This window comes from Ochotona curzoniae, unplaced genomic scaffold, assembly GCF_017591425.1.
Source record: "Ochotona curzoniae isolate NIBS_2020 unplaced genomic scaffold, NIBS_Ocur_1.0 contig_3255, whole genome shotgun sequence".
Taxonomy (NCBI): domain Eukaryota; kingdom Metazoa; phylum Chordata; class Mammalia; order Lagomorpha; family Ochotonidae; genus Ochotona; species Ochotona curzoniae.
Window position 1 is genome coordinate 2007335 of NW_024465777.1, and position 13283 is coordinate 2020617.

At 44.8% G+C, this 13283-nt stretch overlaps 1 protein-coding gene across 12 annotated transcripts in view; it reads right to left on the reverse strand.

The window, feature by feature from the left end:
- HNRNPR (heterogeneous nuclear ribonucleoprotein R) overlaps positions 1-7247 on the reverse strand; it is a 38467-nt gene extending 31220 nt beyond the window's left edge. For 2 of the 12 annotated variants that reach the window (XM_040979517.1, XM_040979514.1), the window contains exons 1-3: positions 3860-6764; positions 1550-1668; positions 823-930 (exon numbers count right to left, since the gene is read on the reverse strand). In XM_040979517.1, the coding sequence (XP_040835451.1) occupies positions 823-930; positions 1550-1668; positions 3860-4016 (384 nt within the window). In that variant the 5' untranslated portion in view covers positions 4017-6764. Of the gene's footprint in view, positions 1-822; positions 931-1549; positions 1669-3859; positions 6769-7138 lie in introns of those variants that run through there. The other 10 variants (XM_040979518.1, XM_040979519.1, XM_040979513.1 and 7 more) reach the window with 9 other exon arrangements.
- Between the last annotated feature and the right edge of the window lie 6036 nt (positions 7248-13283).

Below are 13283 nucleotides of genomic sequence, written 5' to 3' on the forward strand. Positions count from 1 at the left end.
AATTTTAGGGAAACAACATATAGGTTTATTCAATGAACAGTACTATCACTTCAAGAATTTTTGCATTTAATTATTTAAAAACCTATAATTCTGCACCACTTACAGAGGATGAAAAATGGGTACAAAGGGACTATATATACAAAGTCAGTTAGCTGACAGGAACTGCAGGTTACATAACCCACCTAAAACATAAACCACCCACATAAACAGCTTCCAAAATAAAATAACTGTGTAAGTGAAAAAGTCCCTCTATGCACCAAGTCCTACTATCTCCCCAAGGAATGGGGCTCACTGTCTTTTCACTGAAGTCCTATACTGGCCTCTCAAGGGAGAACTAAGTAATAAGCATAGTGACAACAACAATGGCTTCTAGTTATGTAGTCCCTTCTACATTCCAGGCATTATTCTAATCCTTACAATAACTGTATGAGGTAGGCATTACCACTACTGCCACTGTACAAATAAAGGGAGGAAGCTGAGAATTCAGGAGGAAAGCAGTTATAACAGCCATTTACCAAGAGGAAGGAACAAAATGCTTGGCAACGGGACCAACAAGCACTGCTGGATCAACCCAAGCCGCATCTAAGCATCAGCAAGCATGTCACTCCTCTCCAGAACAAGCGACCAGAGCATCAGATGATTACCTTGTAATCACACATACATGTGTACGCTGCCACCCAAATAATCATCCTTATGCAAAATGCCCTACAGTGTGTTCTTTCTAATACAAAACTATAAAGACTATTTTGAGAAGAAATGCAAAGACCCTGACAACACCACATTAAATGTAACTTCATTCTAGTTGCCCAAGTCAAGTTGTACCTTGATTTTTGCTTCATCGGGTCCCTTTGTAGACTCTTGCACCTTGCTCCCCTGTTTCTCTCTTTGCCTGTAGGTCTTCATAACTCCACATAAAAATGCACTTTTGTTCTAAAACAAATAATCATATATGTAAATTTATATGTACATTTCAGAAAATTCATAGAATTTTAATGAAACAGTCATCTACTCAACAAATATTTGCTGAATTTGAATGACATGTCAGAGACCGGAGCGGACATCAGGAAGACAGGCTGGACCTCAGAGAGCTTACCTTCCTCAGGCAGCACCCGGGAAATGCCTTTGATTTGTTGTTATTTCACTGAACCTGCACTATCTGTGCCAGATGCTAAAACTATTCCTTCCACTCACATTACTTCCCTCTGAGATAATAAAACAGAATCAAATAACCCCAAAATGTTAATAATTCAAACAATTTCAACATGTAAAAATCTAACAGTAGCAATCATTAAACCCTGACTTTAAGTGTCTAAAGAAGCTTACTGCACAAAGGAGTAAGGGGATACTTTTGCTTTATGCTTGTGCTTCTGAAACTCTTTGCCACAAGCAGATCTTTTTTCCTCTAAACTACTTAGGAAAAAAAAAAAAAAAAAAGGCAGAGGAAGTCATAATCAAAGAAACACTTTCCACAGGAGGGAAGAAAAGCACCGGAACAGTGACGTAACTTGAGATCATGAATCGTCCGGAGGTGTTCTGGGTAATGCCTTACCTGAACATGTGACAAGTCACTTTCCTTGAACTGTTGCAGTACAGAGAGAGCTCCTTCTTCATTAAACTCCCTGAGAGCATCAATTGCTCTTTCATCAAGATCGACATAAGCTACCAATCCTAAAAATTAAATTGGAGAGGAGTGATATTATTGCCACAAAAAGGGCAACCTACATTGTCCAAGTCACATTTAGTCAAGAATCATTCCATTCACTACTATCATTAACAAACTATATTTCATCTGACTGTATACACCTATGTAGCCACATAATACTATATAGAAAAGCTGAATACTAACGAGAAAGTGTCAGCATCCTTAATCATTTTTCAAACCCCATATCCATTTTAAAAAAACAAATCATACTGATAGTCATTTCCAACTCCCCAGACGTGAAAATCGTGAAAAATCAATCTGATATATGACAGATTATAAGCATTCACTTAACAAACTCTGGTTTATGTCAGAGCGGTAAAAATACTCTATTTTTCCCCAAGAATAAACCTTTGAATTATGGACTATTAATGTTAACCATGTAAGAGGTAGGGGAAAATACAAGAATTTTATTTAATAATTCTTTCCACGCTCCAAAAAGTATCAAAGGCTTTCCCCCTTGACCACCAAACACAAACTGAAATGCATGTGTTTATCTGAGCATCTACTTTGCTGCAGTCAGAATGTGGAAAGGCATAATTTCAAACTCCTTTACAACTGCGAGTGCAGCTTCATCAATCAACTCTGAAAGTCATACTTTAAGGCATTCTTTGCTCCGAGATAACAAGCTGAGATTTAAAAGATGCTGTGCATTCCCAAACAGACTGTCAATAATGACAATCTTTCAAATGGCAATAAGGGATTACAAATTAACTACACAGAAAAGACATTCAATGTATCCTTAATATGTAGCATATTAAACTGCACACAGGACATCTACTAAGTGTAATATAATCTGTCATTTGTAATTTCTGTGTGTATATAAAGAATGTTTCAGAATTGATCCAGTGGAAAATGGAAATATTTAACAGATTGAAACCCCCACGTCCATATGAACTAACATCAAAAGTGACTCCATTTTAGTAAAGCAAATAAGACTTTATTCCACACAGCGAATAAATTTTAAATAAGCATAATGCAACTTGCAAAGTTACTTTAACAAATGTTGTCATGATTTGTCTTAAAAGCTCAAAATGAGCATGCCGATCTAACTGGAGGTTCCTTACTTGACTGTCCCATGCCACCACCCAAAGCCACAACTCTGGACACCCATCAGTCCGTTTAGTCAATCCAAGCCTGCACCCAAACCATCGCCTCTTCTCCGGAACAAAACACTCTACGAGAGAGCATCTCTAAACAGATCACTGCCAATTCTCTGACAGAGTGTCACAGAACGTTCCCGAGGACTGATGTGCAAACGGGACCATCAACCAGGAGTCACTTTTATAAGTCATTTTATTGCCTAAACTATCCTGAGCTTGCCCACTTTAAAAAAAAAATTTTTAGGAACAAAAAAAAGTGGCTATTTGTTACTACTGTACTTAAGACAACACTTGTGAGTGAGACATTTCTCTCTCCCACACACAGAATCTGGATAGGCACACAAAACACAGGGGAAGAAGTTTCCATCTATGGCCCCAGAGGAGGAGGACACATTTATTTATGAACAAGGCTCCCTAAGGGTAAATATTTCTCTCCCTCTTTAAAACTTCAAACCACTCACAACCAGCCATATTAGATGTTCAAATTTACTTAAGCACACAGCCATGGGACTTAAAGATTTTTTTTTAAAGCAGCTGTTAACAAACCAAACATTTCAAGTTACCGAGAGATGTGGATTTTTGTCTGTTATAGAAACAAGACAGACCACAACTTCTCAAGGAGTTGAACATTAATTGTCAGTTCAGACACACATTCTAACTACTCCTTTTATAATACCGCCTAATCAGACCTAATCTGATCTAACAATCACATTAGAAGCTACAAGTAGAAAAGTAAAGGCAAAATGATGATTGCTTTAGATTAAGAAAAAAATGCAAAATTTGTTGTGCTGAAACATAATATTCACTGGTGATAAATCTAAGACAAATTGATGTACTGTTCTGAAACAACTAAGACTGTATATTCAACACTAAGAAGGCTTCAAAATAATGAAATATCAAAGTCAAACCCAATATGCCCTCAGTGAAGGGAAAGTAACAAACATTCAGCTCTACACAGATCAAAAACAATAAGTATAATTAACCTTAAAAGTCTATAAAATCAAAGTGGTTTGCCCTCACTTTCATAACCATCAGAAACAAGAAATGCATATTATACCTGTCTGAAATATTTCATCAAGTCTTTCTGCCACCTTCTGTGGGAGGCCTGCCTCTATCAGTGTCTTGTAGTGTTCTGTGTGAGTTACACTGGAAGTATCCATTGGCTCTTCCTCTTCTTTTAACTGTACCGCATTACCATTCACCTGATTAGCCATTTTATTATGCTGCTGGAAAAAATTCAGGAGCTATATTACATTAAGCCAGAAATAACTAGTTTGTAGGACAATGCATGATTTATCTAAACTAATTTGTATACATGCTGCTAAAAACCTCTATCAAAATAATATTTTATGCCTTTTGTGATGCATCTGATCTAAATTTGCAATAATCATCCTGCAAAACTCCGGAGAATGTACATGGAAGCATTAGCTCTTTAAGGAACTTCATGTACACTAGGTTAATTTACTGAAGGCAGAACAGCTGATTAACAAAGCACCTGCTGTGCTCTGGTGAGCAGATCCACATAACACCACAAAATCCTAAAGGCCCCTTAGCTCTCAATTCTTACACCATTTTTGAAAGTTTTGTTTAAAAACAGAATGAACACCCACAGGCTCCTTGATGAAGTTTAGAGGTTTTCAGCTTTCCCTCACCCTGCTTCAAGCAGTGTCGCTGTACAATAGTGTCCTATCGTCTCTAGTTCCACATGCTGGTGGTTCGGGCTTTCTCCACCTCACTTAATAAAAGCAAAAACCACGAAGTTTGACAATATAGTTCTAAGATTAATTTGCTATTTCCATTCACAGATTTAAAAGAAAAAATGACCAATTTTAAGAACTAAACAATTTAAGTTCACATAAAATAGTGAGCTACAGTTAAGGTTGCTTCTCAAAAAATAAAAAGCATGAATACATGTACAATTTCCATGTCAGTAAAATAGAGATGCAAAACCACACTGAATAATGGCCAACTAACCTCGTCCAAGTTGTTCCAATAAACATTACCTAATTAGGATACACTTGGCCAGAATTTCTGATTCCCTACCAAAAATCATTTTGTATGTTCAGCCTATAAGTAATGCTGAAGTAGATCAACATCCTGGAAAGAATAAAACCATACAAGACCAGTATCTACACTGTCTCAAAAGCACAGAATTATTACAAAGCATTTATCTGAGGTGACATTACAATGTGCAGGAAGATAACAGGCTGTGGAGTGAAGGCATTGCAACATAAAACACAGGAAGGGGGATCTCAAGGAAAAGCCTGCTTCTTGATGAAACTCAAGACACCTCACCGGCTAGAGAGAAAATCCAAGTCTCCCACAGAGTACTAAGACCCATCAGACACCGCATTCAGACAGCTTATCACACATGGTGCAAACGCACCGCACCAGGTACAGTTTTCTGGCTTAAAACTTTTGCTTTTCCACTCATATTTAGTTGAAGTTAATGAAAGAGGGAGGAAGACCAAGGGCAGGAGGTAACAAAGTTGGAAGAAAGGAAAATACATGAAGTGTTAACTCTGACAATGAGATACATGATATCATGATTAGAAAACATTCAGGCTTGACAAGCCTTCTGTTTAATACAGACACATACTGGTTAAATGCTGGGCAAATGTTTCTCAAGGCAAGCATCAAATTCTGATGAACTAGCAAAACCAGAAACACCCAAAACTGCAACTTTTGATGCAGAAACTATCCTATGAATTAATCCATTGGCTGATTAATACAACTTGCTTCTACAAAGATGTACCCCAAGATCCAGAATATTCGTTACTGCTAGTCCCACTTGTCCCCATGCTGTCCCACCCAGATCATCACAACTCCGAAGTTCTCAGGATCACAAGAGCCCTCCGCATTACATTATTAGTGGGAATACGATTAGTCACAGAAAAGAGGCGAATTTTTAACAGACAAGTACAATGGAACCTCTGTTATGGTGTTGGCTTTTCTTAAGTCTAAAGCAATATAGTTTGTAGTAAGCACAAGATAGAAATATTTGACTACCACTTCCCTGCAAAGGTTCCACAAGTTGATACTGAAATTACTTAAAATAGTCTGAAAGTTTGTAAACTTTAACAACAAAAAAAGATAATTGGATTGCAGAAAATAAAACCTTCAGATCAAAGGGGAGAAAAAAACCTCTCAAGCCAAATACAAAGCACTCATTAAAAAAAAAAGTTTCATGGAGACCTCTGAAAACTCATGTCAATTCAACACGATGCCACACAGCCAAACCATATTTCTGGATGCAGCAAACAGACTTAATGTAACTGGGGTCATTCAATCTTGAACATTTTAGCAAAAAGTAAAAATTGTATTCAGATGTCCAAGGACTGTTGGGAGCTTTGGGAAATCAGCGCTAGTTCCTGCCTGGCTTTTTCTGTACAAATTCTCCACGTTAAGAGACGGGCTCGAGAAGAACCAACGAAATGAAAACTAACGGTTATGTCACGGCTTAGGCGCGTCAAACCCTTACTCTAGGACTGAGCAGGGGAGACACCAATCTAACAGTCTCAGGAGGACAGCAAAAAAAAAAAAAATCTCACACCAGTGGTGTGCAAGGATTGAGCTTTTATTTCTCGGCTCTGGCAATACGGTCGCTACCGTAGAAGAGAGAGAGAATCGCCTTTCCAGTTCGGGGCGCCTCTGACATTCTCAGAACGAACTACCTCGGGCGCTGCAGGACGCCTAAGTTTCACAGCCTCTAGTAGTCATTTTTTCCTTCAAATCTCAGCTCGAAACATGCAGAGTGGGGAGAGGGGGCGTACGAAGGCTCCCCACAGAAATCGGCCTTTCGCCTTCGCTCACACAAAAGTTTTCTCTCCTCTGGGGTAGCCCTGGGCACCCCGCCCTCGTCCACCGCACCCCGTCAGGCCCATCCCGAAGAGCCGCACGTCCCACTCGGGTGCGGGTCGGTGGAGACCCGAACCTACACAGCGGACTCGGGTGGGGAAGAAGCGATGGGAACCGTGGGCGTCTCAGCCTCTCCCGGAGCCCGGGCTCGGCCGCATGGAGCGGACGGGCGGAGGCGGGAAAAAAAAAAAAAAAAAAAAAAAAAGGCCGGGCCAGCGCCGGCAGGCCGCGCCGCAGGGCCGGGGATGGAGGGGCGGGAGCAGGATGAGCGAGCGCGAAACGGCGCCGCCGCGGCAGGGCTAGGCCCACAGCTGCGCGGCCGGACGAGGCCGAAGCCACCCCCAGCCCATCCCCACCCCCACCCCGGGGCCTCGGAGCGAAAACCAAACGGGGGACCAGGCGCCGAGCCCGGGCCGGGCCGAGTCGCGTCGGATCGGGGCTCCCGGCCCCTCCCCCCCAGGGCCGGCGCGAGACTCACCCGGGCAGAGCAGGGGCCGGCGGCCGGGCCCGTGAGAATCAGCGCGAGGCGCTTTGAAAACGACTAGAAATGGCGCGCGCGCCACCCCCTCCCCCTCCTCATGGACACAGACGCGATCCCAGCAGCACGCGGGGTTTCCCGGAACTGCTTCCAGGGACTCTGAGATGCCGGGCAATCACCTCACGAGGAGGCAGGATTGGCAGTTCAGCCGACCAATAGCAACAGAGGGAAGCGGACCACGCCGGTCGTCCCGGGAGCCAATCGTGGCAGCTGTCGGCAGAGCCAATGAGGGTCCTCAGCGCCGCTGGCTGGGGCCCCCTCCGGGGCGGGGGCAGGCACACAAAGGGGTCTGTGGTAGAAGCCCCTGGCGGCGGCGAGGCTGCGGGGCCTCAGGCCCCGGCTCGGCCGAAGCTCCTCCCTCGCCGTCTGCTGCCGGAGCCGGGCGGCATGTCTAGGCCTCGCGCCGCGTGGCCGGCCCCGCAGCCCCGCCTCCCCACGGTCCGTGCCGGCCCCGCTCTGCCATGGCGCTCCCGCCGCGTCGCCGGGGCCGCCGGGGCCTTCACGCCTTCCTCGCCCCGCCGCGGCTGGCGCTGGTTACAGACACGCCCATGGCCGCGCGCTCGCGCTTCTCCTCAGGTCGTCCTTTAGAGTCTGACTGGAAGGCGACTTCAGAGATGATTTGGCTCTGTCGTTTTCGCTGAAGAATTTTTGTGTGGGGGGGAAAAAAATTCATCCCTTTGAACCGTTTGGAAAACTGCCGCCTTCCGTCCTTGGCTCGTTTCCATACATCGTCGGTGGCGGCTCGGGGTTGGGATGGAAATCGCTGAAGTGGGAATGAAATGATAGGACAGCGATGTTTTTTTCCCACAGGATTTAGAGCTAATTAATAATCGTAACGTAGATGGGAATAGATCTGTTCATCTGTGTGACCAAAAGAGGTTAATTCCGGATAGAGATTAATTCCTGTTGTTCCTAAACCAATTTCTCACCTTTCACCCCTTCTGATTTTGTTTCTCGCTTTAGTCCCAAATCTCTCTCATCCCACAGAACTCACTGTAACTTGCTCGCCGCTTAGGCAGTGGAAGGGATCCAATGCTTTGCAGAATTTTCAGACAGGCTTGCGGATGGTTGAATTTCTCAGGACTCTACACCAAAACTGAAGTATTGGAAAGCTAGTGCTGTGGTTTGAAAGTGTCCCCCGTCGGAGCAGGTGTTGGAAACCGATTTCCCCCAAAGCCACAGTGTGGGGAGGCGGGGCCTGGTGGGAGGTGCCTAGGTCAGCAGGGCCCCACCCTCACGTGGCAATTAGAAAAGGGCTTGGGGCTGTGCTGTGTGGATGTCTGCGCTTTCCCTTTGCTTTTCCGCGCTGGATGACACAGCAAAAAAAGAAACCCTCCTCAGATACACCCCTCGTTTACAGACCTCCAACCTGCAGAACTGGAAGGAGTCTGTTTCCCATGACTTTAAGTCGTAGCACAAACCGAGCTAAGGCACCTGCTACGTGCCCAGTTGCCAGCTAAATCTGGTGGAGCCAACTGCTGTGTTACTGGCTGTGAAACTCACAGAACTCAGGAAAATATAGTAATATAATGTGACAAATACAAATTTGGTAACACTCTTGGAAATACAATGATAGAGCTAAAGGATCTTGAAGCTTAAACTTTATTTTAGTCTCACAAAAATCTACCTCTAGCTCAAGGGTTCTTCACCTATTTTGTGCTGTTGTGATTCTGGTTAAAGCTGTGGATCTTTTTTTTTTTTTAACATTTATTTTATTTTGATTGGAAAGGCGGATATACAGAGAGGAGAGACAGAGAAGAAGATCTTCCCTCCGATGATTCACTCCCCAAGTGAGTGCAACTCATTGGCCAATGCTATGCCAATCTGAAGCCAGGAGCCTCTTCCAGATCTCCCACGTGGGTGCAGGGTCCCAAAGCCTTGGGTCGTCCTCTACTGCTTTCCTAGGCCACAAGCAGGGAGTTGGAAGGGAAGCAGGGCCGCGGGGATTAGAACCGGCGCACACATGGGTTCCTGGGCGTGCAAAGCAAGGACTTTAACCACTGCGCCACCGTGCCGGGCCCAAAGCTGTGGATCTTGACTTTCTCCGTGCATAAAATGAAATACAGAGCATTGCGAAGGAAGTAATTTACATCGATGCACAATTAATAGCAAATAGATTTTAAAACATTTATTACGCAATCATGATTGGCATTATATGCCAAGATTTTGCAGCAGGTCTGAGTGATGGGAAGACACTGCCAGGCATCTGTAACAACTGTCATGTGGTACATAAAGGTTTGATTTGTGCTGCTGACTGAGTGTAGGGCTGGGCTGACTCTGCTGTGATTTGTTGCCTACGTTCACAGTGGGGGAAGAAGGCAAACTTTTCCTTGGGCATGAGCAAAAGTGAAGATGTTATTTCAGGACTCCTGGATTCCATTTACAGACCCAACTACAGGGTTGGAATGCCTAGCCTACATGCTGTAATTGAAACAATCCAAATCACTCACCATTTTAGGGGGGCAGTATTTCAAATATTCTGCCATATTGCTCTCATACTCCACCTTTTTCAGAACATTTATCTTGATTTCTTATATTTGGAAGAATGCTTAACCTTAAAAATTCTAGGTTTACATGAATTCATTATCCCACAAATACTGGTTGCACGCTGTCTAGATCGAAAGCACTGTGTTAAGACCAGGGAGTATAAAATGAATAAAACGCAATCCTCTGTCCTCCAAGAGTTTACATACTGGCTAACCAAATGGAACTAGTATAAACAGAATAAAAATGAGTTATTGAGGGGAGCTCCAGCTGTATTCCTACTCTTTTGAAATTAGGTAGCTGTACAACCAGGCCCTTCCACTACCCTTCCCATCACAGTGAGAGAGGAGTTAGAGTGGGTAGTAGGCAGTTAGGGTATTCTGGGTCCCCGAGTAGAAGAGAATTTCCCCACCATGTCTTGGACTCACCAGAGCGTGTCTCTTCCAATTAGCATATCAATTCCCCACCTGAAGTATCGGCTATTACCTCAGCTATTGTGGGAGGGCCTCAGGCTGATCTCTTTATCATTGAAAGGAGTAATACACATCGCCTAAGGCCTGGAATGTCCTATGTCTGGTATCTCTGTGACCTTTTGTCCCAAGGCCAGGTACCTTGGAAATCAGGAATTTTCTTTGTTTATGGAGAAACATCTTTGAGGGAAACCTTTAAAAGGTGCATTCCCCACCATTAATATGGGTTTTTCTTCTTTGCCTCCTGCCACTATGGCAGAGGACTAGGGTTCTCATTTTCCTCCTGCCACTATGGCAGAGCACTAGGGTTTTGGCTTCTTGTCTTCCTGCCACTATGGCAGAGCACTGGGGTCCTTTTCCTCCTGCCACTGGCAGGAGGTAAGGGTCCTTTCTATCTCAAAACCCCCTCCCGTCGCTAGGACGGGAGTCTTCTTTTCTCAGCCTTTCTAATAAATCCTGCTTTAAAACTAAACTGTGTCCGCATGAAAATTCTTCTTTCCTGCGAGACAAGAATTTGAGGTTGCTGCCATACTCGGAGTCAAAATTCCTGCAACAGTTTTGGTGCCGTGACTCGGATTTTACCAGCGAGATCTCCTGCCAGCCTCCAGACATCCATCTCGTCGGATGGTGAGCAAAGTGGACTCTCTATCCTGTTTTTCAGAGACACTAGCTCTCCACAATTAGTAACTCTCGGAAAAAGAAACACCGGGTCCCTGTCAGCCAGTTAAATGCGTCTAGCGCGGCTGCCGGTCTTAAGACTCAGGGGCGAGGCTTGCTGAGTTTGGCTAAATTGATCCCCTGGAGCTGGGCTGCTTGGTTCCAGGAATGTCGGTTTTGTCCAGACTCAGTTTCCTTTCGCGGACTAAGCCCATCGCGTGAGACTGGGAGAAGTCTTAGGGCGCCTCAGAAATTCTGGTCAGGGCCACTCCCTGATGCTTTTCGAAAGGCCTCTGGACTGTACCCCGGACTCCGACAGCCCGTCAGGGTGTCGGGCTGAAATCTGCACTCTTTCCTTCCTTCTGCGGGGACTCAGTCGTCACCACGGCGAGGCCACGAGCCCTGGACTGCGTGCCTCAATTCCCAAACTGCCTCAGGCACTGACGAGTCCTCCGTTACCTTTTCTGATATCTTCTCCAAAAGCTTTTTCTCACTAAGTCTCCTCATTCTCTATGAATTCAGTTTTGGGGTTTTCTTTTACTGGTCAGTATGTGCTAATTATCAATTGGTCTGTGATGGGGAAAAGGAAAAGGCAGGCAGAGTTTCTTTCTAGGCCCCTCTAAAGATGAGATCTAAGATAAACTTAACTGGAAAGTGCGTAACACCTTCACAAGGCAGCAGCAGAGACAGTTCCTCCAGGTTAGCTCTTAATCAGTGTAGTCGCTAATGTGAGCAGAAAACCAGAGTCAACACAGGTATTTCTCCAGCTCTAGTTAAGGACATTGCTATACAGGCTTATAGAATCAGGCCAAAGTTTGAGGTCAGGCTTGTCAGCTCGAGGTTAGAACAAATTTCAAAAGGAGAGCATATTTTGTCCGGCAGAAGTCCCAGATGCAGCATGGTGCAGGGGATGAACACATCAGCCAAGAATAGAAAAGAATATAGATGGCTGTGTTGGGGTCCGTGCAGTAGATGTGGGGAACATGAGCGGGTGAAGAGTGTTCCATTGCAGGCAGGGCCACAAGGAATTTCCCCCTGTTCGGCAGGGCCCACCCGCGGATGTCTCTACAACCACCTGAATGCAGCTCCGCCTTCTTTTGCAAGGACACTGGACCACCCTGCAGAAGAATTCTAATCCATCCTGGCATTTGCTACTGCGAGGTTAACCTTTTGCTCAGCCTGAGCTTGGAGGTCAATATCTTGTAAAAAGGGCCCTTTATCATTCCTACTGTCTTGGCTGTCCCCATTGAACCTATGCTAATCAAGGGACCTGTATTTAGGCTTTCATTCTTTCCTTGACCTTTAAGTTCTCCTTTTCTTTGTGATACAAGATTGAATTGTAGGATAAGAATTGTAGCAGGAACTTCTAGGTACTAGCAGCAGGAACTTCTAAGTAATACTATGGCAGAGTTATCTTTAGAAACACCCACTTGACTGTGATGTAAAAAGTCTGAGCCAGAGTTTGACTGATTTTGTATAAATAAAGCGGACAGCTTTTGTGCATTGTCCATTATGATCATGAAATCCTAGTGGTCCATCTCTTTCTTTCCTCTTTACGCCTCATCCACGCGCCCTTTGCGAGCTCCAAACTCAGCTGGACCTGGACTCCGGCATGGGTGTTAGAGAAACTGTTCACAGACCTTTCTACCACCATGTAGCAGAAAGACAGACATCGAAGACAGAGCTACAGAGGAACAGGAAAGCTAAGGAAAGAAAGGTACAGGAGTTTTGAACCCCTCTTGACATGGAAGCTGAAGCAGGTGTCACATCAGTCCTTGTTCGGTGAGGCATACTGGCCTGTGTCCATCATTGGTGCAGCAAAGGTTCTGTTGCCTCATGCCAAATTTGTGCTGTCCTTTCTGGGTTCCAGTCTGAGGTTAGTGTGAGTACCGATTCAAAGCAAGCACCACTCTACTCCCATAACCATGGCAACCATCAAGAAGGAGAGGCAGGACATGGTGGCCTAGCAGCTAAAGTCCTTGCCTTGAATGTGCCAGGATCCCATATGGGCGCCAGTTCTAATCCTGGCTGCCCTACTTCCCATCCAGCTCCCTGCTTGTGGCCTGGGAAAGTAGTCGAGGGTGGCTAAAAGCCTGAGGTTCCTGCACCACGTGGGAGACCTGGAAGAAGTTCCTGGCTCCTGGCTTTGGATCAGCGCAGCACCCGCCACTGCGGTCACTTGGAGAGTAAATCATCGGACAGAAGATCTTCCTCTCTATATATCTGACTTTGCAATAAAAGTAAAATAAATCTTAATAATAAAAAAAGAGAGAGAAAGATCTTCTGTCTGCAGGTTCACTCCCCAAAATGGCACAATGTTCAGAGCTGAGCCAGTCTGAACCCGGGAGCTTCCTCTGGAGTCTCCCACGTGGCTTCAGGCCTCTTGGGCCATCCTTGACTGTTTTACCAGGCTACAAGCAGGGAGCTGGATGGCAAGTGGAGCAGCTGGGTCATAAACAGCACATAAATGGGAT